This window comes from Zootermopsis nevadensis, unplaced genomic scaffold (assembly GCF_977971745.1).
Source record: "Zootermopsis nevadensis isolate Lab colony 2312 unplaced genomic scaffold, Znev_1.0 Znev_ptg000007l, whole genome shotgun sequence".
NCBI classification, from domain to species: domain Eukaryota; kingdom Metazoa; phylum Arthropoda; class Insecta; order Blattodea; family Termopsidae; genus Zootermopsis; species Zootermopsis nevadensis.
In genome coordinates this window covers 11,688,795-11,711,991 of record NW_028259139.1, presented here as the reverse complement: position 1 = coordinate 11,711,991, position 23,197 = coordinate 11,688,795, and the positions used below count along the sequence as shown (strand labels likewise).

Below are 23,197 nucleotides of genomic sequence, written 5' to 3'. Positions count from 1 at the left end.
AAATCTAGATAAGTATTCAGCTTATCCCTGACAGAAGTACCTCATTGAAATAATCCAGAAGTCAACTGAGAATCATCAACAAGTATCAGAAGAATCCATTCTACCGCAGTGTATTTACATCTCAAAAAAAGTTTCGTGTTTTTATTACTAAATTAAATTGGTAGTTGCATCAACTGGTTTAACAACTGTACAATAAATACAGAAGATAGTTTTTTCTCCTAGCTGAAAAAGGCTGACTTCTCTTATAATAATTTATGGGTTGTACACATTTTTACAGTCGGACACGTGAATATTTATCTCACAAAAAATTAAACTTCAGTACATACACAGTCGCAAAGCAAACAACACATTATAAACATAAACAACTTAATTCGAGTGCCGACAGTTAAAAAAAGAAAACCACGCCGTTAACCCTTTAAATCCGAAGCGCTTCTAAATAATATTTAAGAATTCTACCGCAGCTTAAAAAAAATAACACTTCTCCACTGCGTTTGATTAACGCTGTTTAGGGGTGTACAAAATTCTTCGCTACTGGTTAGTAGATGGTAAATATAGCTGCTACTGGGCTTTAAAGGGTTAATGGTCTAACCGAGTTACTTTCTTTTCGATGGAATGGTTTGATTGTATGATGTAATGGTTAGTTTCAATATCCGTTCTGCAATAAAGACGCTAGCTGAGCGGTGCATGAAAGTAGCCATCGAAGCGAGTTCATGTGATCTAATAGAACCCAAAAGAGATATCGTGCAGCGGTTGTCCGCCTGGTGGCAGAGCGTAGTCCTTCGCGAGTTGGTCGAGGATTCCCCCGGTCTGTCTGGCCTGTGGTCGAGACGGGGCTGGGGCTATCGGCTGTGCATGGTACACTGGTTGCTGATGCGGAGTGGGGCGAACCGATGGAATCGCCTGGGAGAAGCCATGAGGCTTGGGGGATGGTCTGGGCTGGGAGTACACGATCCCTGTGCTGGAACCACCTGCAGGGATCGCTCCTGGGATCTGTGACCTAGGAGGCACCGGACCACTATTGCCGGGTCTCGGTGGACTAGGCCTTGGAGCCGGAGGAGGGTCAGAGTAAGTGTCGTAGCTGTAAGACTCCTCGACGGGGCGTCGGGGAGGTGCGGGACGAGGAGGAGGAGGAGGTGAGAATCTGACGGGTGCCTGGGAGCGAACAGCGGGCTCCTCATAGTATTGTCCGTCGTCGTATTCGACGGCAGGACCCTCACGAGGACGTTTGGTCTCATCAACCAGAGTGGGAGGGGCGACGGTGATGCCCTCGCCGGCGGGCTGGAACCCGTATTTGTTGGCGCCGTATTCCACAACGCGCACCTTCCCCAGGTCGTCAACGTAACCGTATTTGCCCATCACCTCACCGGTCGTCAGCTTCGTCTCGATCTTGAAACTGCCATCAGCGCCTTCGTACCCATAAGTGTACGAGCCGTCCTCATTGTGCCTGAAACGGCAACTTGGCTGAACTTTCTACTTCCCAATCGGAACTTCCTGTTTTCATTTTAATTCTCACTTACATTCTTGGTTATAAAACTCATAGAAATTTAACTCACCTGTGCACTATTTAATTTCTTCTACTCAAAAGTACTTACAAAAAATAAGTGTCCAATATTTCATATCACGTGCCTCAGATTATCAGAAAAATTCCCAATAGGTTATCTACATTTACGATAAAATAATTAAATTATTTCCTATTTTATCCGGCCACATTTCACAGCCGTCAAAGTAGTATCCTAACGAGTAGACGTCTCGCATTTGTCAATCAATGCAAATTGGATAGTAATAAATTGATCAAGTTAAATTACAAGGAATAAGTAAAGAAACTCAGAGACAATATTAAAAGTAATTGGGCTGGAATAATGAAGCAGGAGAGGAAATATACATTAAAATAGGTGATAAAAACATCCACGAAAAGAAGAACAAAGAATGAGGAAAAATTCCTTCTCTGTCCATTAAAGTTCTCAGATTTATTTATTATTGACTCACTACGACTCGCTATTTTTTAAAAATTTCTCAGAAAATAAATCATAGACACGCCAGTGATTAGGACGTAACATTGGAATGAACGAGTGTTAACCTTGGGACCTGTCTAAGGACATTCAGTTTTAAATCACAGATTGAGTGTACTTTATCTTTCTACTCAGAGAAAATTCTTTCACTTTCGAAGTTTCTCGCTTGTTCATGACATAACAATGAGTTGCAGGTAACCCGTTATGGCGTATACCGCTGCAAGTTGCAGAGTGAAAGGGCAAGTATTTTAAAAGCAAACCGAGGTCTTACGTTAAGTCAAGGCTACAGAACGTTTTTTCTTTATCCACGATACATGGAGTGGCCTATATAGAACTAATAGCGATATAATTCCGCAAGACAAACGAGAGGACAATTTCTCTTTCCAGTAGAACAGTCTCAGTGATGTGAATTTTGTCTGCAAAGAAGCAATACATGTGAACCTAAGACAGATTAAACTAGTGTTTAATTTAGAATAGCAGACAACGAGGAACTTTGTGAAATTTCAGGTTATCACGGCGGGGAGTATGAAGACTATTGTCTTCTGGTATGTTAAATCGTGTAGTGCTGTCTCCATCATCAGGGCGATGATAATGGAGGCAGTAAGAACCTTCGAAACGTCGGAAATCTTCTACCAGACTACATGGTGCTACAACCCAGAAGACAGCCATCTTCAACGAAGAACTTGTTAGAAAAGCAAATATACAGCGGGCTCGAAATGCAACTAAAATTTAATAGAAAAATTCATGCGAAATTTTGGTGTGGCAACCTGTAGGAGACGTGAGGATAACATTAAGATGAATCTAAGAGACGTGAGAATGAGAGGTAGCTGGAATTGGCTCAGGATCGTGTTCAATGACGGTCTTTGGTATTAATGGTTGTTGGCTACCACTTAGAGAAAACATTGTGAACAGTTGTGGCTATATTCAATGCAAATGGATTTTATAAATTAAGAAAAACAACTAAAAAGTTTTCAACTGAAATCAGCGGTATGAAAATATAATATGGAGCAGAAAATATAAAAAATTGCCATGAAATGAGCATATGGAAAGGATTATAAAGTATGCGTCATCAAGAACACTAATTTTCCGGGAACCAAATTTTGTGAAAGGGGAATCAGGAAAAAATAAAGTTAACATTAAATTGTCCCTACGCCTAAGCACCACGCCAAGAAGAAGGAAATGGGGATGGGAAAAAAGCACTACGCAATATTAATCTAAGCGCTGTGTATTGGTGGTTAGCTTCAAGTTCCAGCCACTTAACCCCGAAAGAAATAAATCCAAAAACAATAGATTGTGAGGCTGCGTGGGTCCCAGACCGATCTGGCATAGTGACCCTGACAGAAATAAATCCCGGCAGCCACTGGTCTGGTGTCCTTCGTACGGGCTGATCGAGTTGCATTAATGCTATTGTATTTTATGGGCGAGATCAGGCGACCTGACCGGTTACACGGTAAACTTACCTGTTTATTTGCTTTAGAATAGGAACTGGTGTAGCTCTAGGGGGAGGCGGGCCACTTTGCCGTAACGGGGAGGGTGCGGGGCGCGAGAAAGACCTCGGAGGTGGCCTTGGAGCTGGGGCCTCCTGGACTGGAGCTTCATATTCATAATCAGATTCCACATAGTTGCTTCCGCCATTATATTGCTGAGCTAGCGTTGCCGAAAACAAGAGTGCCAGCACTGCCATCTGTGGATGAGCATTGGAGTTAGTAAACACAGACCGCCACGCAGCAAATCTATAGTAATTACATATCTTTGTTTATTACTCTTTCTTTCTTTCATCAATTCAGAATCAACGTAGCTCACTGCACAAAGAACGTCGTGATTTACGCGTCCCTGGACGGTAACCTATACAGCTGTAAACCAGTAAATTAAATAAGTAATTGACCAGACACCAAGTTAAAACATTGGCCTCCAAGTTCAAAAGTTCGCCTATACTTCATTAAGCATTAAGAAGAATGAGGGTATAATTCGTCTACACTTACAATGACGCTACTCGTGAAAAATATTTTTTTTGTCTGTTCATGTATTAGTAACGTAATTTCGTTTCTTGTCTGGAATGAGCGTGATATACCATTCATTCATTCAGACAAAAGACATTTGAAAAAAAAACTGAATAGTGTTACGTGTGTGTGTGTGTGTGTGTATTTGGGAAATTTTAAAACGTACTTGTAAACTGACTATACGCTTTATTTTTAACCAGTAATAAACCACCTGGGCCATTTTCACGCACCTTAACAGAGTAGTTCATCTGACAAGCGTACTTTTCCTAAAACTAACGCCATCTACACATATGCATTGAAACTATTTGAACCCTGGTACTTGTTATCTACTGCCAAGGTAATACCGGCATGGCTTACAAGAAATCCGCATTTGATTATAACAATAACAGCTAATGCTGTCTGCTTCGACTCTCGACCGTTACGTCAAGGTGGAGTAACTGAACTGGAACCGTTACATAATCGGTGTACTGTCTCTTCTACCGTTAATATTAACGTCTGAACAAATTATTCTATTCAATTAAGGCCTGTAAAAGAATTACGAGTTTAATCGACTATTGCATTAATATAAAGAATCGTTATAATATCTCGTGATTATTTTTCTCGTTTAATAGATGAAGCCACATGGCATGTTGCAATTTTGAACTTGTTAGAGTTGATTAATATAAACGTTAATATTGTCCGTAAAAGTACTTACATCTATGTGATGCAATCACAAAACCTCTACATCTCAAAGACTGAAGATTATCTCCCGAATACTGGTATTAATACACACAAAAAAAGAACAAAACATGAAATTGTGTAGTAATTTTAAGGCCAGTTCATATGAAGCTTTTGTGACGTAGAGCGTGATCATCTTCCACCGTACGCAACTCGAGAACTGATAACCCGAATGTAATTAAATTACACATTCCAGATTTTTACAAAAAACTGTCAACCCATTTACATCTAGATCGAAAAGTTTAAACGACCACTTTACACAAAATCATAAATCCTGTTTTCAGCTTTTATCAGAGACTTCCAACAATAACTGCATAAACTGATTTAAAATAATAATCGCACGAACTAAAATACTGAATTACATGCATAACGACACGCAAAAACTGGTATTATTAATTACAAGCATTTATTTACCTCTAACGTCAATAAACTATTAAAATAACATTAACATCTAAGAGACGGGATTAAACAGCTAAGCTACACCTAGCCGAAGTATTTTCATCTAAGATATTTTCAACACTAATAACAAATTATGATGGTCGCATCTGATGAGCTGCTATATTTTCATCATTTCACCCCCACCCCCCGGATTATCATACATTTCTATAAACACGTAATTAAACAGGCTAGCAACGCTAGCAACAAATGCAATTTCTGAATTATTCAAAAAATACTGAGACTTTAGAACACCTCTAAATTAATATAATCCTTCCTACTAACATTGTTTCTAAATGGCAATAAGACCAAAATTTCGTAAAATGTTTAAGAAATTTAATTAAATTTAAGAAATGTGATTATATTTTAAAAGTGATTTTAATTGTTCCTTTAGTCTATTCTCTGCTCTGAAGCTAAAAATTAACGCCGTTAGAACACTTCCTATCTCAGAAACCATTTACACCAATTCACATTTAGCACATTATTACGTATTAGCTAACAATGGTCATGTCGCCATATTGGTTTAATAAGATTCACAATATAATCACTTGAGTGCGTTGAAACAATAGTTTTCAAAACAAAACACACTGTTAACGAATAGCCACAAACAAGCAAATGTCACATGCGTAATTATGATTCTATATTCACAGAATATATTTCATTTACGCGATTTCGTCACGATAACTACATACCAGTCTGGGAAGCGCCATTATTTGAAGTTCCAAAGGGCACTGTTATCTCAATTAATGGGTCCGTATTTCCAACCTCCACAAAGTATATTTGTTCGACTGGGCCGGTTTCTGAAGCAAACACCTTGTTTTATATCTGATACATAATGTCAGATGCAGGTAAGGTGGAGGGGACAGGGGGAGAATATATGTATAGCACTGGAGCAAGGTCCACGGCAGATCGTAAGAGACCTATACGTGGACCTGTGGGAGGAGACCGGCAAGGTCTTCAGACACTGGGGCTTTCACTGATTCTAGGCATGAACATTGTGTCCTATTACAGAGAAATGACTTCAGAACGGAAGAAACGCTGTTCACAGTGAAAGGAGTTTATAGCAGATAACCTACGACGAGCTCATCAGACTGACTGACAGATGGTCCACACAACTTTAATGACATTTTATTCATTAAATATAACATTTTTCAACTACGAAGGTTATACAACAAGAACAGTTGGGTGGCTTTAGGGTGCGTTAAGAAACGATAGTCGTCTATTTTAAGGGGTTATAATAAAATGTGGAAGAGCAAGAAAACCTGTAAGGATAATCTACCCTCGAACCAAGCTTCGATCTCAGGACCTTCTCAAAATGACGTTAATCACTACACTACCTTAATGAGAGTTGTAAGCGAGTACACGAAAATGAGATAATACAGTTGAAGGCAAAGAAAACCCTACATAAATGACAGTAACTTTAACTACACACCAGACCTAATGGACATAGGCCTACAGCCGTGACTCGATGACCGGAACCTCGTTTCTTAAAACAGCGTACAGCATAGTTCAGGTTTTTCATGAACGAGTGGGTATTAAAAACCTTGTAACCGTTTGAAGCAAAAACCTCATCTAAATAATATTTAAGAATTAACTCAGTTCAAGAGGAAAATTTATTATGAGAATCATATGAAATCCATAAACACTTTGTGGACAAATGCAGAGTTACTGACTGATGACAATGATAATTCGAGCTCCATATATAGAACACCGGAAATTCTACAAGCTGGATGACTATGAGCGTTTCAAGCAAGGCCCCCTGAAGTCAGTTAATTAATTACGGTTAAGTATTTCTCAACATGCAAGAAAAATTTCATTTAAAATTCGCACACGTAAGAACTCATTACACGAATTTTCATACAGGAGTACATAACTTCGTTGTAACGGTTCACAAACACAATTCTACGAAAGATGTTTCCACATATTCCACGGTATTTCCAGGGTCGACGGAAGGGTATCTGGCGCCCTAGGCGAACCTTTAGCCTTGCACTCCCCGTAAAAAAAGTATTTTTCATTTATAACTTCAGATTTACTTTTGGATAATAATGCGATGTGTATTGTCTCTGTTCTACATAGTACACAAAATATGCACCAACCATAAAAGAACACAAATCAGAGTTCTATTTTATCAATTAATGCCCGTAGATGTAATCTGTAATCTGTAAGGAAAACAACTAAGAAGAAAAAGAAATGTGAACAAAAACAAAACAAAGCCTATCAGCATAAAATCTGTGGCGGTGCAACTGTCGAGTCAGAAAATGCGAAGACTGGTCTGATCTGTCACATTATCGACTTCATTACGCACATACAAACAATTTGTATACGATACCAAGTACTTTTTCCGCCATTTTCCAAAGCCGAAAACAAATTTATTCTTTACCTCTGTTTTTCTCTTCCTATTTTAACATCTTATAATGTTTTATTTTACGCTATTCCTCTTTGTCACCCTACGCGACTGCCCCAGTCTGCCTTGTGGTTAAACCGGCAGTACGTACTCCATGGCGCCGAGTCCTTGAGAAGCCAACAGTTGCTTAGCCACTCAAAAAAATGTCAAACATTTATGAAGTACGAAGGTTCATTACAAAATCCCGCCAATGTTCTCTATCTTGTGCCATACGAATCCAATCCATACCACACCTATCACATTTCTCTACGAATGAGAAGAAAAGGGTGAGAACTGGAGGAGTAGAACAGGAAAATAAGGACACGAAGATGAAAAGGGTGGAGATAGAAAAACAAAAGAAGAGGAAAACGAGATGAATCACTGTTTACACTGCGAATCACTCAAAACCCATACACATAGTTGACTATGGTATTAAATGCATCAAGTAATTAATCAATATAGCAGCTGGCCGCAGGGTATACCACCATGGACGACTCACAAAAGCAGAAACTTTTTTCGAATGAGCAGAGGGCTCTTTCAGAGGTGAGTGGGTAAAGTGGCCGAAACGTGAATCTGATCACTGACCGCTTATTTTCTCATGGCTCTGTGTTTAAATTCTAAGTGGCGACATCGTGTTGTCCTGCAGGTAGTTATTAACGTTCCGGAAGAAACTGCTGCTTCTATTTTCAGGGCAGTAGTCTAAACTATTCATTCTGAAGTTAGGGCAGTTGGTTCCTGAGAATTTTATTTAGTTACCTACATGACTACACTGTCAAAATCTATAATTTATCTTTGTGAAAACGTCATATCTCATTATTAACTTTAATCTTTACAAGTTATCACGTATGAAATTTCTGTATAACTAATGGTTTTTGAAAAATTTTAAGTTCGATCTGTGTATCAAATAAAGCATAAATTACTGCTGGACGATATATTTAGTAAGGACAATTAAATTCAACCAATAAAAAAATTTACCTAAAGCCGTTCACTGGTTTCAGGGGTGAAATATGAGAACGGTTGAACGTAAAAACTAGAAATTCTCACAAGCTCATCTTATAAATGTCGTATAAAGACTGTAATATAAGATCTAAAATAAGATTTATGTTAACTTACTTTAATTAAAGTGATAATAAATGCCTTAAACCTATGCAAACAAGATCTAATTTCCCCTCCGTCTGCGGGTTCGCTGGTTCTGTGCAAGGTGTCACGACTCTGTACACCAATGCTGCATTTTGTCTGCTACAACAAAGTAGATCGACAAATTTTCACATCTGCACAAAGAATTTTCCTGAATTGTGCATTGCACTATTTCTTGTTTGGAGTCGAACAAACAATTTTTCCATAGAAAAATAATCGATTTATGGAATGTTGGTGCCCCTGAATGTGTGTATTACTCTCGCTTTCAAGATAAATGTGATGTGAATCAGCAACAGGCATTTTCACCCTAATGCTCGCGAGCCGATTTCAGCCCGAGGCTCCGTTGTATTAGTTCAGTAGGCAAATTTGCGTTGAATTTAGTGTAAGTTTTGCATTCAATATTGTATTTCATTTGTCTCACGTGTTAACGTTCTTGAGTAACTAGAGGAAACGAACCTATGAATTTTTCAAACTTTCAGTGTTACCAAATTAACCCACACAGAGCCCCAGAGTTCAGCTGAACGCAGTTCGAGAATCACCGTGTGAGAGGAGAAGTGACCATGAAGTACTGTCCAGTGATGACCTTGAGATGGGTGTGGTCACTGAGTCGAACCAGATCAACCTGGTGACCTTGTTTCCTTGTGGCAAGATGGCTTACAGTTATTGGTGTATCACCCGTCACGTTAGGCGTGGCCAAGACGAACCACGTGACTCGACCACCCGGAAATAGCGTCAAAACCGGAACTCTTTTTCAAAAAACTAATTTTTACGTCGCACATTGATTCGTGGAAAATGGTAATACGATTAATGTCAAGATGATTTTACAGGACTTTCCAACGCCGGTACAAACAGAGGCCTCCTCCATTGCATGAAGGGTAAAAAGTTTGTAATTCAATTACATATCCACGTCTTCTACTGATAATCACAATAGCCTGGTTTCGTAAGTTTAAATAATTTTAAAATGTCTGTGATTATGTACCTTCAATTTAGATATACTGTAGACTGTTTTCATATAAATCACAGTACAGTTTGAGTAATGGGGACAACTGTCACTTCAACCTACAAATTGAGGCGGCATGTTCCTCCGAAACATTGGTACCCACCTATATGAACACACGGGGTAAAAATTAAAAAAAAGTCATAATAGACATATTCGTTGCCGTGAGAACTTAACATTTTACAAAATTATGTACAATATTATATCATGAAGCAACATGTCTGAAAATTAAAATCCTTTTTCCATGATCGGCGGACAGAAAACATGGATATATTTCTATAAATAAAAGCGAATATTTCCATCTTTAGCGTTTAATACCGTAGCGCATCAAAATTGGAAGGCAGTGTACTCTAAAATCTGCGAGGCAGAGTCCTTCAGAACCTAACAGCTGCTATCAGACAGTCAATAAATTCACAGCTGTCACAGAACCAAAGTTTCATTACCATATTCACAACAGCCCAGCCAGATTAATTCAGACCGTACTGTCACACTTTATTAAAGCCAATTTTAACATTTTCTTCTCATCTATGCCAAGGTCGTGTAAATGTACTCTTTCAGATTTTCAGATTTATCACGACAGTGAAGAGAAAAAAGTATTAAAGTTAAAATTATTAATCTGATTATACACTCGTTGTTCCATATAATTCGGCGCCGTCCTACGTCGGCAACTTCTCTGACACGCCTGTAGTGCATGAAGTTTAAATTTTAATACCTACAATAGTGCAATTTTTGTCCTGTTTCAGCGACTGGAGTTCAATGTATAACTTCGGCTTTGCAATTTTCGTGGAATGTGCAATGCTAGTCGAAGCACTGGTTAATAATCAACATTCGACGCGGCTCACACCCAAACTTATACAGATACCACTTTATTCAATCAATGTTCGAAAAGACTAGCGCGATTTTCATAGCCATAAACATGACGCTTCACAATATTTGAAGCCTATTTATATTTGATGCGTTGAACGGCGAGAACAAAAGAAAAAATTTGTGTCGTGTGATAGTAAGTGTAGTCGTTAATTTCATTGGTATGTTTAGTTTCAAAAGACTTCGTGACCTTCACAGTAAGGCAGCCGAAACATGCCAACAGCAGCTTTGGTCAAAAAGGAGTTACATTAATGACCTGGTTCAAGGTGACGCTAATGCGTCATTATAAGCTGAAAAATTACAGACATAATTGGCTTATAAGTTCTCCATTTTACACAGGTTAATAATTGTGTGTAACACGGAGCGTGATTAAAAAAATGAAACCCTGGACGGACACTGGCTATTATAAAGTTTTTAATTGTTGTTTTGCATGAGATGGGAGAGATGATAAATAATTCATACTTCTGTGCGGTTTAGACTCTTCGCTGGTTTTGCCAACCATGAGTAGAACTGAATACGTGGGGATAAAAAGGGAACATGTCAAAATAAAAATTATATCATTCAGGTTATGAACGGGTAAAGAAACGATTGCCAAATGCGTCTTGAGAAAAACAATTACTCCATGTCTTTAACCCCCTAAAATATTATAAACAGTTTTTCTGCACTTGGCCAAAATTTTGCTTTATAAGACATGTGCCCTTTTTTAACTAACGACTTTCTGCAATAAAGTACCTCTGCTGTTAATTAATTTACATGAGGACAAACCTGTAATACAATGAGTAAAATATAAGTCGAAAATGAACGTGGAAGACAAGCAAATTAACAAGGAACGAATCTGAAACATACGGACTACGTTTTTTGATTGCTGTATTACTCAAACACCTCGTGCAAGAACTTACAAATCGCCGTTATGTACAACAGCTATTACCGCACAGGTGAGAGGTAGACGAACAGACAATAGCTGTGAAAGGTGAAAGCAATATTACAGTAAACGCCTTACAAATATCCACCTTCATAAAAAAGAATGGTTGGCTGTTGAGGTTAAAATACAACGAACATGTTATACATCCTTGTGACTGGGGCCCTTTCAGTCTAAGCGTAAAGTGTAACAAAGACACATTTCCATTCTCATAAAATTAAGGCAAAGGGGATAATCAAAAGAAAACGTTTATATTAATGTGTGTGTAAAACAGCATGCACATATCACGGGAATAACTCCATTAGCGGTATTAAATTTGTACCATACTCATCCGAAATTTCTGATACGGTTTTCTGAGTTGTGACGATGCTATAATCTGGTTAGTGGTTGCCAATATTTTAAAAAAAGTATAGCATGTACCTTCATAATTTATTCCGTAGTTTGTGGCGGTAAGTTCCTCCGAAACGGTAACCTGCTACAAAAATTCACGGCGTCAGACCCCAGAGACAACAGTCGATGTTTTATAACCGTGAGAACCTCAAGAATTATGCTCGGGTGTCGTATGCTAAGGAAAATGGTTGGAAAATTCATAATTGCGTATTCTGAGGAAAAAAGATGATATGGAACGCGTTCGATAACAAAACAATACTTGGACTTAAGAAACAAAAGACTGGAACTTTAATATATAACATGCTTAAGATAATTTTATCAGGTACTAGACCATGTGGCTTCTTGTGATTTAAAGTCTTCTCTTCAGAACGTGTTTATCTGAGCTTTAATATTATCCTCCCACCTACACCTAGGCCTGTCTTCGTGTTCTAGGATGTAGCATCGTGTAGTATGGCAAATAATGGGCGACGTTTCAGAGGACTTTTCTGCCTCTATCATCACCCTACTATTACTACGGTAATAATGTCAATAAGGCCCGCTTAAACGTCGGCTAATATCTACCACACTACACTGTGCAACATCCCAGAAGACATCCAAATTCATAATCCCTGCCGTTAGGGCTTCAAAAATCAGCGATCTATACCCGTTTTGCATAAAACCATTCACTTTCTGTGTCCTCCACCCAATGGATACTCCTCTGGTCAACAATATATGCATCGTTGTACGGCAACACCGTGGAATGCAAGGCCACATTCTAGTTTTAATGTCCAACATAGTCCAAGAACCAGTTCTAAATTACGTGCATGTATCCCACTGGAACACAGCAGACCGAAAGAACAGAAGTTGAAAAAAAAACAATAAATTTATAGCATTCCGGACTTGGAAGATCAGTTCTGTGCCCAGCCAAGATACCATCCCTAAAGAACAATACGTGAATATCTCGTGCAAAATCTCAGACAAAGAATGGGCAAGTTACAAATTGACCACAGAACGTGCTTCAACTGTTAAAAGGTCAATTGTGTCCGTTGTAACCACGACATGACGCGCTCTCTGGTTGTAGATTAAGAAGATGGTCTCCATATATGGAGAGTAGCTGCGAACATACTAAATAACCAGTCGACAAGCAGTCATTTAACTTGGGGGATAGACGTAGGTGTAAAAATCCATAATCGTAACCTTTACAAAATCTTTACGTAAACATCTGGACTGAACGGATTCTTTAGAACCTCAAAAGCACTTAAATTGATTAAGGGTAATTTTCAATGTCAACATTTGGAATTAACCGGTGTTAAACCTACAAATCTTAAGGTAAGGTTAGGCAGACATTTGCAACAGCTGTGGCAAAGGCAATCTTAGACATACGTTCAAATACTTCATTACTGTTCTTAAGCTAATTTTTTAACAGGCATTAATGTATATAATATAAGAGAGCTTGTGGGTTAGAATTTAAAGTACCTAGTCCATTCAGTACGCGCATAAAAATACAAGTCAATATTGTAATAAATATTGACAAGAACGTAAATCCGGTTACCGGCGAGCTTTCGCATTTGGGAAACACCCTGACAACAAAACAATGAAAACAAGAAACAAACAAAAGGAAAATCTTGCAATAAATTAAAGAGGTTATTTACATAATTTAAGATGGCCGCCTTCTGGGATGTTGCGCTGTGGTGTCTGTTAAAGTTTACCGACGTCAGAGGTACTTACTGCCTCCATCATCAGAGCGATCATCGCATTGCGAGGCATATAGTGCGAGCCCGAGAAATACAAGAAACTTTTTCAAAATGCTGTTCGGAAGAAAAACAGAATAAACCTGTTGGGAGATTTAGATGTAGATGGAAGGTTGGCATTAAAGTTGATCTTGAAGTTCTACTGTCTCTGTCAACAGGATTAAGTAAACAAATGCAATTACAGGACACTTAGGCTGGAATAAGGACCTAACGCTGATATAACAAGTTCGTATCAATAAAAACAAAAACACTTTTGTATTGTACCTCTATTTAACTAAAGCGTTAAAACGCTGAGAAATAGACTCATAAAATGAAATGTTTTGACTCTCTGCCAAGCAAAAACCTTTCAGGTTAGTACTGTGAACCTTGGTAGATTAGGAGTGGTTAGAAAAGGTGTGTCCTTCATCAAAAATGAATAAAATAAAAGTTGCATTCCTCAATAATCACAACGTATGATCTTTCTTTGGCATTGGGGCATTTTTATACGTAGTCACTTCTTACATTATCATAAGAAAAGAAATGAGTATATACAAGAATTGATTCCTCTTCATATATATAACATGTAAGGATTAGGATAGCACAATGATTAAATACAGGATCAATGCTGAGAGTTTTCCTTTACAAGTAAAATTATTTCAACCTTCAACGTTTATTCATATAGAAAACATAATATCACAAGCATTATAAGCGACATACACTTATCACATAGATATTCAGAAGCAGAAATTTAGTGTAGACTCCCAGACAAGTTATTTATTTCCTGAATAATATTTTAATCACAATGTGTGAGCACAATGCCTGCAGTCAATAATATGTGTACAAAAGTAAATTATATCTTGAGTGGCATTTCATGAAGTGATCGTTAGCTGCACAGTATTAATTAATAATATATTATGAATTAACGATGAAGATATTTTGTTAAGAACCTTGGTAGCCGCTAATAACTGTGAAATATGTCCTCAAATCGATTTGAGACAGGTGAATTCACCACGTATACCCCCCCCCCCCCCCCCCCCCCCCCCCATAAATGCGCCAAATTCACTCACTAATCCCCACTTACTTTCGAGTTAAGGTCATTACATTGTGCGTTACTTACTTACCACAAGTAATTAAAACTTCGTTTACATACCGTGAGCTGTACTCTGAACCTCCCGCGTATAGGTTACGATAAGAAGGAAATATTTAATTAGTATCGGGTGACTAGGTTAAAATTATCTGAAACATGAAGCAAAATTTTGGTTTCAACGAATATAATTGTCGTCTCAAATCGCCTACTTTCGACACGTTATGAATTTCCACCTATTTAAAACCAATGGTAACTGTACGTACCACATTCTGTAAATAATAATTTTGATCAGTAGTGTATTTCTTAAAAGGAACACCTATTATTTCATTAAACAGCGTTAACTAGTTGATCTTTGTAACGGTGAAGTGTTGTGTTTTCTTTGCGGTACGGACTAAGTCCTTAAATGTTATTTAGACGTGCTTCTGCTTCAAAGGCGTAAACCAATCGAGAGAAACTCAAGAAGAGATCAGACATAATGCATCTAGACGCTGTAACATATTGTACTTTACATATGACTCACTAATGTGATACAAAACAGAAAAATTATGTTAAACATGGCGCGTATTATGTTATTAGCTAGGGATGTCAGACTCCAGGAAGACTAACACAATACCGATTTCCTTACATTGATGTCGATTTCTCCCTCGCCTGCAACGGAAAACAAACATTGCTGACACTGAATTCAACACAAGACTGACGTTTTATCACATCTTTATTATAAGCAACAACATGTATACCGTGTATGCTCAAAGGATCCCGTCTTTAGTGGGCTAATTCTCAATCCATTGGTTCAGTACTCAGTTTTGACGGAAATCAGAGCTGAGACGATGGTTCTGCTATGAACCGTGAACTGCGAAATATATTTTCATCAGCCTGAATAATTAACACTGTAAGACCCAGAATATACATCAAAGTTGGTCGCTGGATGACCACGAAATTGGTTAGGATCTATTTTTGGGTAGTACTGCTGCTGAGGACGGTTGTACTGTTGTTCAGGTTGACTATACTGACGCTGGGGTGGCGATGGGGGTGGGGGTGGGGGGTTGTATTGCTCTCGATAAGAGGGTTCCGGGTTATAATTATGAGGTTGTTGATTGTACGAAGGTCGAGACTGGTAGGTATTCTGATACGATGGTCTACTTGGAGCGCTGTTAAACGAGGAGGACTTGTAATAGATACTAGGATCTTCGCGGTATTGGCCATCATCGTAATCGCTACCCAGAGAATTTCCTTGGTTGTAATTGTTGTTCGTGAGTGTTGGTGGAGCCACGTTGATTCCTGCACCTGCTGGCTCGAACCCACGTCTGCTAGCACCGTATTCAACCTCACGCAAGGAGCCAGTGTCATCCACGTAGCCATATTTGCCAAGGACTTCTCCAGTGGGGTGTTTCGTCTCGATCTTGTAACTACCATCAGCTGCCTCGTATCCGTAGCTGTAAGATCCGTCTTCATTATGTCTGTTAAGCTGCTTCAAGATTGGTACTGGCGTGGTCTGATCGTAGTACTGGCCGGTAACCACGGCGACCATCAGCAAAGACAGGACCTGTGTATGAGCGGACGTCACGAAGGAGAAATTAACTTCACTTACAGAAAGACTGAAGAAAGTTTCAGGAAATCTACTAGACGCAAGTAAAGAGGATGCTTTAGGATGGTATAGAGATAAACGTTGAGGAAACTGGATACAATGTTCATGTTTCGTCATCAGATTACAGCATACAATTATAAGTGGCCCAGAAATGGACTTCTAGAAATGAAATTTTCGAAAACAAAATACTCTTTACTCAGTAACGAGAACAGCGAAGGAATTACCAACAGTTCTCCTCAGGGTTTCAAAGAAAAAACTACTATGTAAGAATTGAAGTTTTCACAGCGGTGTGTATGAAAATTTCTGTCTTCTGGGTTGTTGCGCTCTGTAGACTGGTCGATGTTAACCAACGTTTCAGAGGTCATACTGCCTCCGTCATCAGGGCCCTGATAACAACCCAGAAGACAGAAATCTTCAAAAATCTACTACTTCGAACCCATAATAATGGACAACGCAAATAAGTGACAAAATGGATGTCATTCTGTCCACCCAGCCGATTCCAATTCAGTTAAAACACATCAATAATCTAGATACGATTCAACTAGGTATGATGAGCATCATGCTATTCAAAGCCATGATATTATGGTTCTATTTAACGCCAAGTAATTAAAGACACCAACATAGCGCCACTGCGAACTTGTGAGTGGGGACAACATTAATGCATTTTTAAATAACAGATGTTTGAAGAAATCTGGTAAGGTAATTAGACCCTAGGTCTATGTATCAACACAAAATAAAAGTGTGATTTGATTATAGCTGATAACTAGTCTTAACATGATACTTTACATCTATATGGCAAAATGCTATTAAATAAGTCTATCAGCAGTAACATTATAATTAAAATCAATAAGGTATAATACTTCAGAACCCTGGAATTCGTCATGTCAACGGTGAATCATGTTAACCCTTGTTTCGCTTCAATTTTTATATTAGATATAACAAACTTCATACATCAAAGGCGTTTTTGAGAAGCTGACAGTAGTTAAGAAATTCCACTGTTTCTATGGAACCAATAGGGTCATAACTGTGTTTACAAAAGCCCGAAAATAGCCCCTATGATGATCTAAATAAATATACTTTTACTAGGTCATTCCATCCGATTTTCTATTTCCGTTTCAACATCATTCTTCCATCTACTTCCAGGTCTTCCAAGTGATATTTTCTCTTCAGGTTTTCCGACTAAAGTTCTGTACGTAATTTTCGTCCCTAGCATTGCATGCTAAATGCTTAACCTGTTTTGTTTGACCGTCCTAATACTATCTTCTGAAGAATATATACATATGATAATTATAAAACTGCTCATTATGAAATTATTCGGAGGTATGATAATGCAAATAACGCTAATACGTTTATACAAGGTCACACTGCATACACTTAGAGAGAGAGAGAGAAGAGAGAAAGTGGGGGGAGTAGCGATAGGCACATTTGTTAAGCGTTAACTTAGTACATCTTTAAAAAAAACCTATTTTAATGCTGTGCGTGACACTATCAACTGTTTCAGTTTGAAAAAATATATATGGCTTTCAATTTAAGATTCGTGCAAATTACGGGCTATATGTAATCGATTCTAACAACTCGTAGCTTAGCCAACAAATACGAAATTTAATCGAAATTTATTGGGCAATTTTAGAGGATAAACATGTAAAAAAACAGTCAAGACCTTGAAATTATGAGCTCACTTATGCACCGCTTAATTAAAGAAAGCATTGATAGCATGTCTATTAAATTAAATGTGGGAATGTAGCAATCATATAAATGAAAACTACAAGGTATCATGGTTAATTATTTATACATATTTTAAATGAGATTCGTATACAATTTTATAATTTATTATATAGGAAATACACTGTTAAATTCGTCACATCAGTTATCGAAATGGAAAATATATGCAGAATTTTAATCAGAAAATATTAAGGGAGAATTACTACCTAAAGCATAGATGAGAGATAACACAAGTTTTAGACAATCAAGTTGCGATGGTGTGGATTAGGTATTAGAGCCCAGAATGGGGTCCAGTGGCGGATTTAACGCTGCAATTTCCTTAATTAAAAAAAGGCGAGAATTTTTTCTGTCAGGCAAGTAATCACCAAAATTTGAAGCACCACCATGCATATTTCCTTAAAAATAGTCGCTATTTGATTCCAGCTAGAATGAAATGTTTACTTTCAGGCCTAAATCTCTAAATTCTGATGACAAATAACTTGATTAAATCCTACACTATCAAATAAAAAATTACTCATATAACAAAGCACACAAATTGGTCCGTTTGAAATATCATGAGGGCAGTATTACAGTTACAACGCCAATAAAACACCAACAAAGTTCAGAATTCATCCTTGACCTCAAAACCAAAACAGTTCCATGTTTTTACTGAACCTAAACGAAAACATAACAACAGCTAACCTATAATTAACTGTAATAAACTTATAAAGTATATAAATTACCGTGAACTTACAATTATTCGAGACGGTCCCATGGCGAGACAATGCGTTGGAGCTTGACACGAGAAAACAGTTGCTAGCAGCAACGCGCAGGCTTATATATAGAGAAACTGCCCCGACGGTAGTCCAGTGGGAGATTCAAGGCTGCCAGAGACTTGTGCGTTGCAGAACAAAACTTCCAAACTGCACTACCGACGCTGGCTGTCTACATGCGTCATTGTCTGGTCCCTGTAGGTCATGCACGATGTTCAAGGATGAAAACGTGATGTTAGCCCTGCGTTTAAATATGTACATGGGATGTGAAGTTAGACCTCCATATGCAGGATTTGAGTTTTCACGGCGGTGAATCCAAGATGGCTGTCTTCTGGATTGCAGCGCCGAGGGTGTGGTAGGAGTTTACCAACGTTACAGAGGTCCTTGCTGCCTCAATCATCGCCCTGACGACCTCCGAAACGTCGGTAACCTTCTACCAGACTGCACGGCTTTAGAATCCAGAAGGCAGCCATCTTGGAGCTCGATATATTTTAAACCTCGGCACTACATAGAGGTGAGCCGTCACCTTCACGCTCCGGTCGCCTTACCCTCGGGGTAAGAATTCCCGGTGATATGATTCTGGATGGGCTCCAGTATCTTCCCGAATGTTGTGGTGAATAAAAATATCTGTGCACCTGACCAACATCGAATCCCATTCGTTCAGCACGTAGCCAGTCAGTTTGTAATTGCCAGACTTTTATGCATCTTCAGTCGATAACTATTCACGTCGTGATTTTAAATGATGTTAAATAGTTCATGGTGCAAACTGGCATGAATAACGTGATTACATCCGCCTTTCAGTTCGGTGGGAGGCCTTTTAGTGACGGATGAAAACGTACGTAATTACAATGACATACAGGTTACACCCCACTGCGAGACAGTACAATGCAGCGCATGACCGCATTTTTAACCCCTTAAATCATGTTTACATCTTCATAATATATAGCTATAAAATACATTTTAATATTATCCTCCCAACTATAACTAGCTATTCTAAATGGTCTGTTTCCACGGTAGTTTCCAAACTTCTGTAATTATAATTTCCAGCGTGTGTTACATGAATCACCCATTTTTTCCTGCTAAATTAACAATAATAATAATAATAATATCTTGAAATACGAGGACCTTCTCACTGAAATACAGCGTACGTGGAAAGTAATTCCAATAATTATAGGAGCAACTGGAACTGTCTCCGTGTCACTTAGAAAATATTTGGCCAACATCCCGGGCGAACACATCAGGGAACTTCAGAAATCCGCCATTTTAGGATCTCATACATCATTCGAGAGACGCTCATGTAAAATATATAAAGCCTCACGCGAAAACTGTTTAATGCATGCAACACGTATTAAAAAACAACGTATTTCAGAAATAGCTGCAAGTTTTATCTCAGGTACATAGAAGTAAATACCTTATAAATGGTGAATAAATATGATAATAATAATAAATGAAAAGTGCATATTATATTGAGCCTCCACATACAATTTTCTTAATTTTATTACTTTACTCTCTTACGTCCCGATACCTCGTCTCAAACACTCTCCATCTCAGCTTTTCAATAAATGTCTCTGTGCCGAAGAACCAAGGTGTGAAGGCGTATAGAGGGCATAGTAAGACTCCACATATTCTTAACGTTAGTGCCACTAGATTAATACGACCTGTCAGCTTCCCTAGCAATAAGGGTCCATAGCAATAAGATGGAAATCAAAACTTGATTCGATAACTACGCCAGATGTCTTGGTACTCAATTAGTGTGATTTATAGTTCGTCATTTGTAGCGTCCGTGAACACAGTTTAACAATAATTTACATAAATTATCCCGTGTTTATTTCACATCCAGACGTTTTTAACATGAAGGTATTTTCCTTAATGTCGAATGAAAAAGTGGGGTGACTGTAGAAGACAAATGTAGCGAAGACTATTCGGTGATGGGAATTTACACAGTTCAGAATTTCAGAATTAAACATTTTAAAAAACGTCAATTTGCAAAACCAAGGACATGAAATGCAGAATTAAAGTGGATCTTTAGAAATAGTTAGGAAAGTGGGCGGCAGACTGAGGATCGTATCCAATGACGAGGCTTGATATTAGAAATGCGTGAATATTCTGGTTCAACTACCAGATGTATGTTAGTTATGTCCCTCTTGCAGGAACCCTTTAAACTTGCTTTAAGCTTCTGTGTGTCAGTACGAATTGCCAATCATAATTGACGGCTAAATAAAAAAAAACCGGCCACAAAAATTAAGACAAGTTATTCCGCTGGTACAGGATTCAGATCGGTAGCCAAAGGCAGACACGTTGCCAAGACAAAAAAATCGAAATTATGGTTATATGTGTGTTATATTCGCCTACAGCTCGAGAAGGGACATACCGATCTGCACCAAACTTGGCATGCTTATTCCTTGAAACCAGTAAAATGTTTTAGAAAGGTCAAAAGTCCAGAAACTATGTCCTGGGGTCGAAAACCGGTAAGGGTGTTTTCTGTATTTTGGAAACTAAACACTAACGAACTAGAAGAACATAGCAAAAATTGGAGTTGTTTATTTCGGCGGGTAAATTAAAGAAAAAGAGGTTGTTAACGCGAAAATAGTGTTCTGAGTTCGAGTCTCGGTTAAGATATTGGGTTTAGGGATGATGACAACATCAAAAACTTTCGAATTTTTTTAACTATTACGTATTGAATGAGTCCTTGTCGAGAAGCTAACGATAATACAACTGGTCATAAAATAGCAATCTTTCATTTAATAAAAAATAAGTAAAATGACAGCAAATTAAGTTTGGCCACTTATTTGTGCCTAGACAAGCCTTAGAACACGTGTATAGTTTCAATGCAGGTAAGCATCACTGTTTTAACAACTTGTAATATAAGCAGTAGACACATTACTTGAAATCTCTGCGCCTGGAGTTATTTAGCGGTTAACATGATTCCAGTACGAAAGTGTCCCGCCATCTATGAACGGTTTCAGCAATAACAGTTGGTATCCATTACCATTGAAACAAACTAACAGTAACGAAAAAAAGTTTAATGATTTAAAAGCTTATGGACTCTAAAACTTCTGTTACAGTAATGAAAAAAAGAGAGATTATCTTCGACATAAGAACTTGACCTAATTTTACAGCCAGAGCAGCTTGAAAAACGTCATTAAATGAAACATTTGCTACAGTTGAAGTTCATGTATATTAATGAGCTTATTGCCGGACTTCTACTTGAAGTGCCCTTTAGAACGTAACTGAAAAATTCTATCAACTGCATGCCATAACATGTTCTGGGAAGGTGACGCAAATATCAAATGAACCGTTAGCATTCTTGTGGCACAGAAAGAAAGAAAAAAGTAACGCGAAAGCGAAAGTCATTTTGTACCTTAAAACTGGTTCAGTTATATCACTTTTACCTGCTGAATTTCAAACTGCTTGTACCAATGTCTTCTTCGCAAGTGTGCATCTCGTTTGTTTCTTGTTTTACAATTAGAATGAATCTCAAAGGTTTAGGTCTAATCCGTACCAGAAATTACAGTTTCTACAACCCAACCTAACCTAACCAAACTTAAACGAACCTAACCTAAACTCACAAACTGCGGGCCGTCAACAAGAAAAAACCAACAAATTCCATGGTCTTCTTAACATCAATTACGAGTATAATAAAAAAAACAAATATACAAGAATTAATCTACATGTATTATAATATACGTTTTTCAATAGCAAACTACAATCGTCCGCTCAAGGCAGACCCTGTTCAGTAGAGTTGAGAAGCAAATTAGTTTTACCTTGATCCACCTTAAATCTACCTGCTGTTAAGTGGTACTGTGATCGCCATTAACATTCCTGTCACACGCATTTCAAAGCAGTGCTACTGTTTGTGTTGCAGTATTTACCATATCCCATTGTCAAACCGGCGATAAACCTCTACTGTCTGGGACAAACCAATATCTCATTATCCTGAAGGTGATCAACACTGAGAGAAAAGTAAGTGTTCTTTCACGCATGACATAAAAAACGTTTTAATCAGCGGTCACCAGGAAATAATTTTACGTGACATCTCTGATGAACGAAAAGTACAGATTGTATATAAATCTTTATAACTTTACTCGTGAATAGAAACTTTACCGTCGATACGTGATTGGTACAAACAGTTTAAGAAGACTGGAGTGACTGAAAAAGATGTTGAAATGACACGCAGTCCACGTAAGTCGACACGAGCTGCAGTACGTGAGTTGCAAATGGCGTATTCGACAGTGCATCGGGCGTTACGAAATCTTTTTGTGTCTGAATGCTTACAAGTTGCAAGTGGCGACGCCAGTTGATAGGGAAACTCCTAAGGAATCTGTAGTAACCATGCTTGAGAAACTGGACGCATCATTTTCTCGGCAGAAGATCGCCATATTTATAAAAATACAAAATATAAAAACAGCGTCATACTTCGCACTGAAATCAGATCCGTTTTTCAGTGTTTTATTACAAACTGTCTCTGATGTAATCAAGTTAGGACTTAAA

At 38.1% G+C, this 23,197-nt stretch overlaps 4 protein-coding genes across 5 annotated transcripts in view; all 4 read right to left on the bottom strand.

Moving 5' to 3' along the window:
* The window catches only part of LOC110831110 (uncharacterized), a 119,764-nt gene that overhangs the window by 22,837 nt on the left and 73,730 nt on the right, over positions 1 to 23,197 (bottom strand). The gene's annotated exons all lie outside the window — the stretch shown is intronic.
* Positions 1 to 23,197, bottom strand: part of LOC110831112 (uncharacterized) — a 134,759-nt gene that overhangs the window by 37,833 nt on the left and 73,729 nt on the right. The window lies entirely within an intron of this gene.
* LOC110831107 (uncharacterized) lies at positions 95 to 5,997 on the bottom strand. Its single transcript, XM_022066720.2, has 3 exons — positions 5,854 to 5,997; positions 3,470 to 3,693; positions 95 to 1,444 (listed from the first exon to the last, which is right to left on the bottom strand). The coding sequence occupies exons 1-3, from the start codon at positions 5,869 to 5,871 to the stop codon at positions 718 to 720; spliced, it is 969 nt and encodes a 322-aa protein (XP_021922412.1). The 5' UTR covers positions 5,872 to 5,997; the 3' UTR covers positions 95 to 717.
* Cpr97Eb (Cuticular protein 97Eb) lies at positions 14,212 to 21,429 on the bottom strand. Of its 2 annotated transcripts, none has more exons than XM_087344280.1 (2): positions 21,412 to 21,429; positions 14,212 to 16,190 (listed from the first exon to the last, which is right to left on the bottom strand). In XM_087344280.1, the coding sequence occupies exons 1-2, from the start codon at positions 21,427 to 21,429 to the stop codon at positions 15,516 to 15,518; spliced, it is 693 nt and encodes a 230-aa protein (XP_087200406.1). In that variant the 3' UTR covers positions 14,212 to 15,515. The 2 variants fall into 2 exon arrangements, with proteins under 2 accessions (XP_087200406.1, XP_021922415.1); XM_022066723.2 differs by lacking the exon at positions 21,412 to 21,429 and adding an exon at positions 18,688 to 18,845.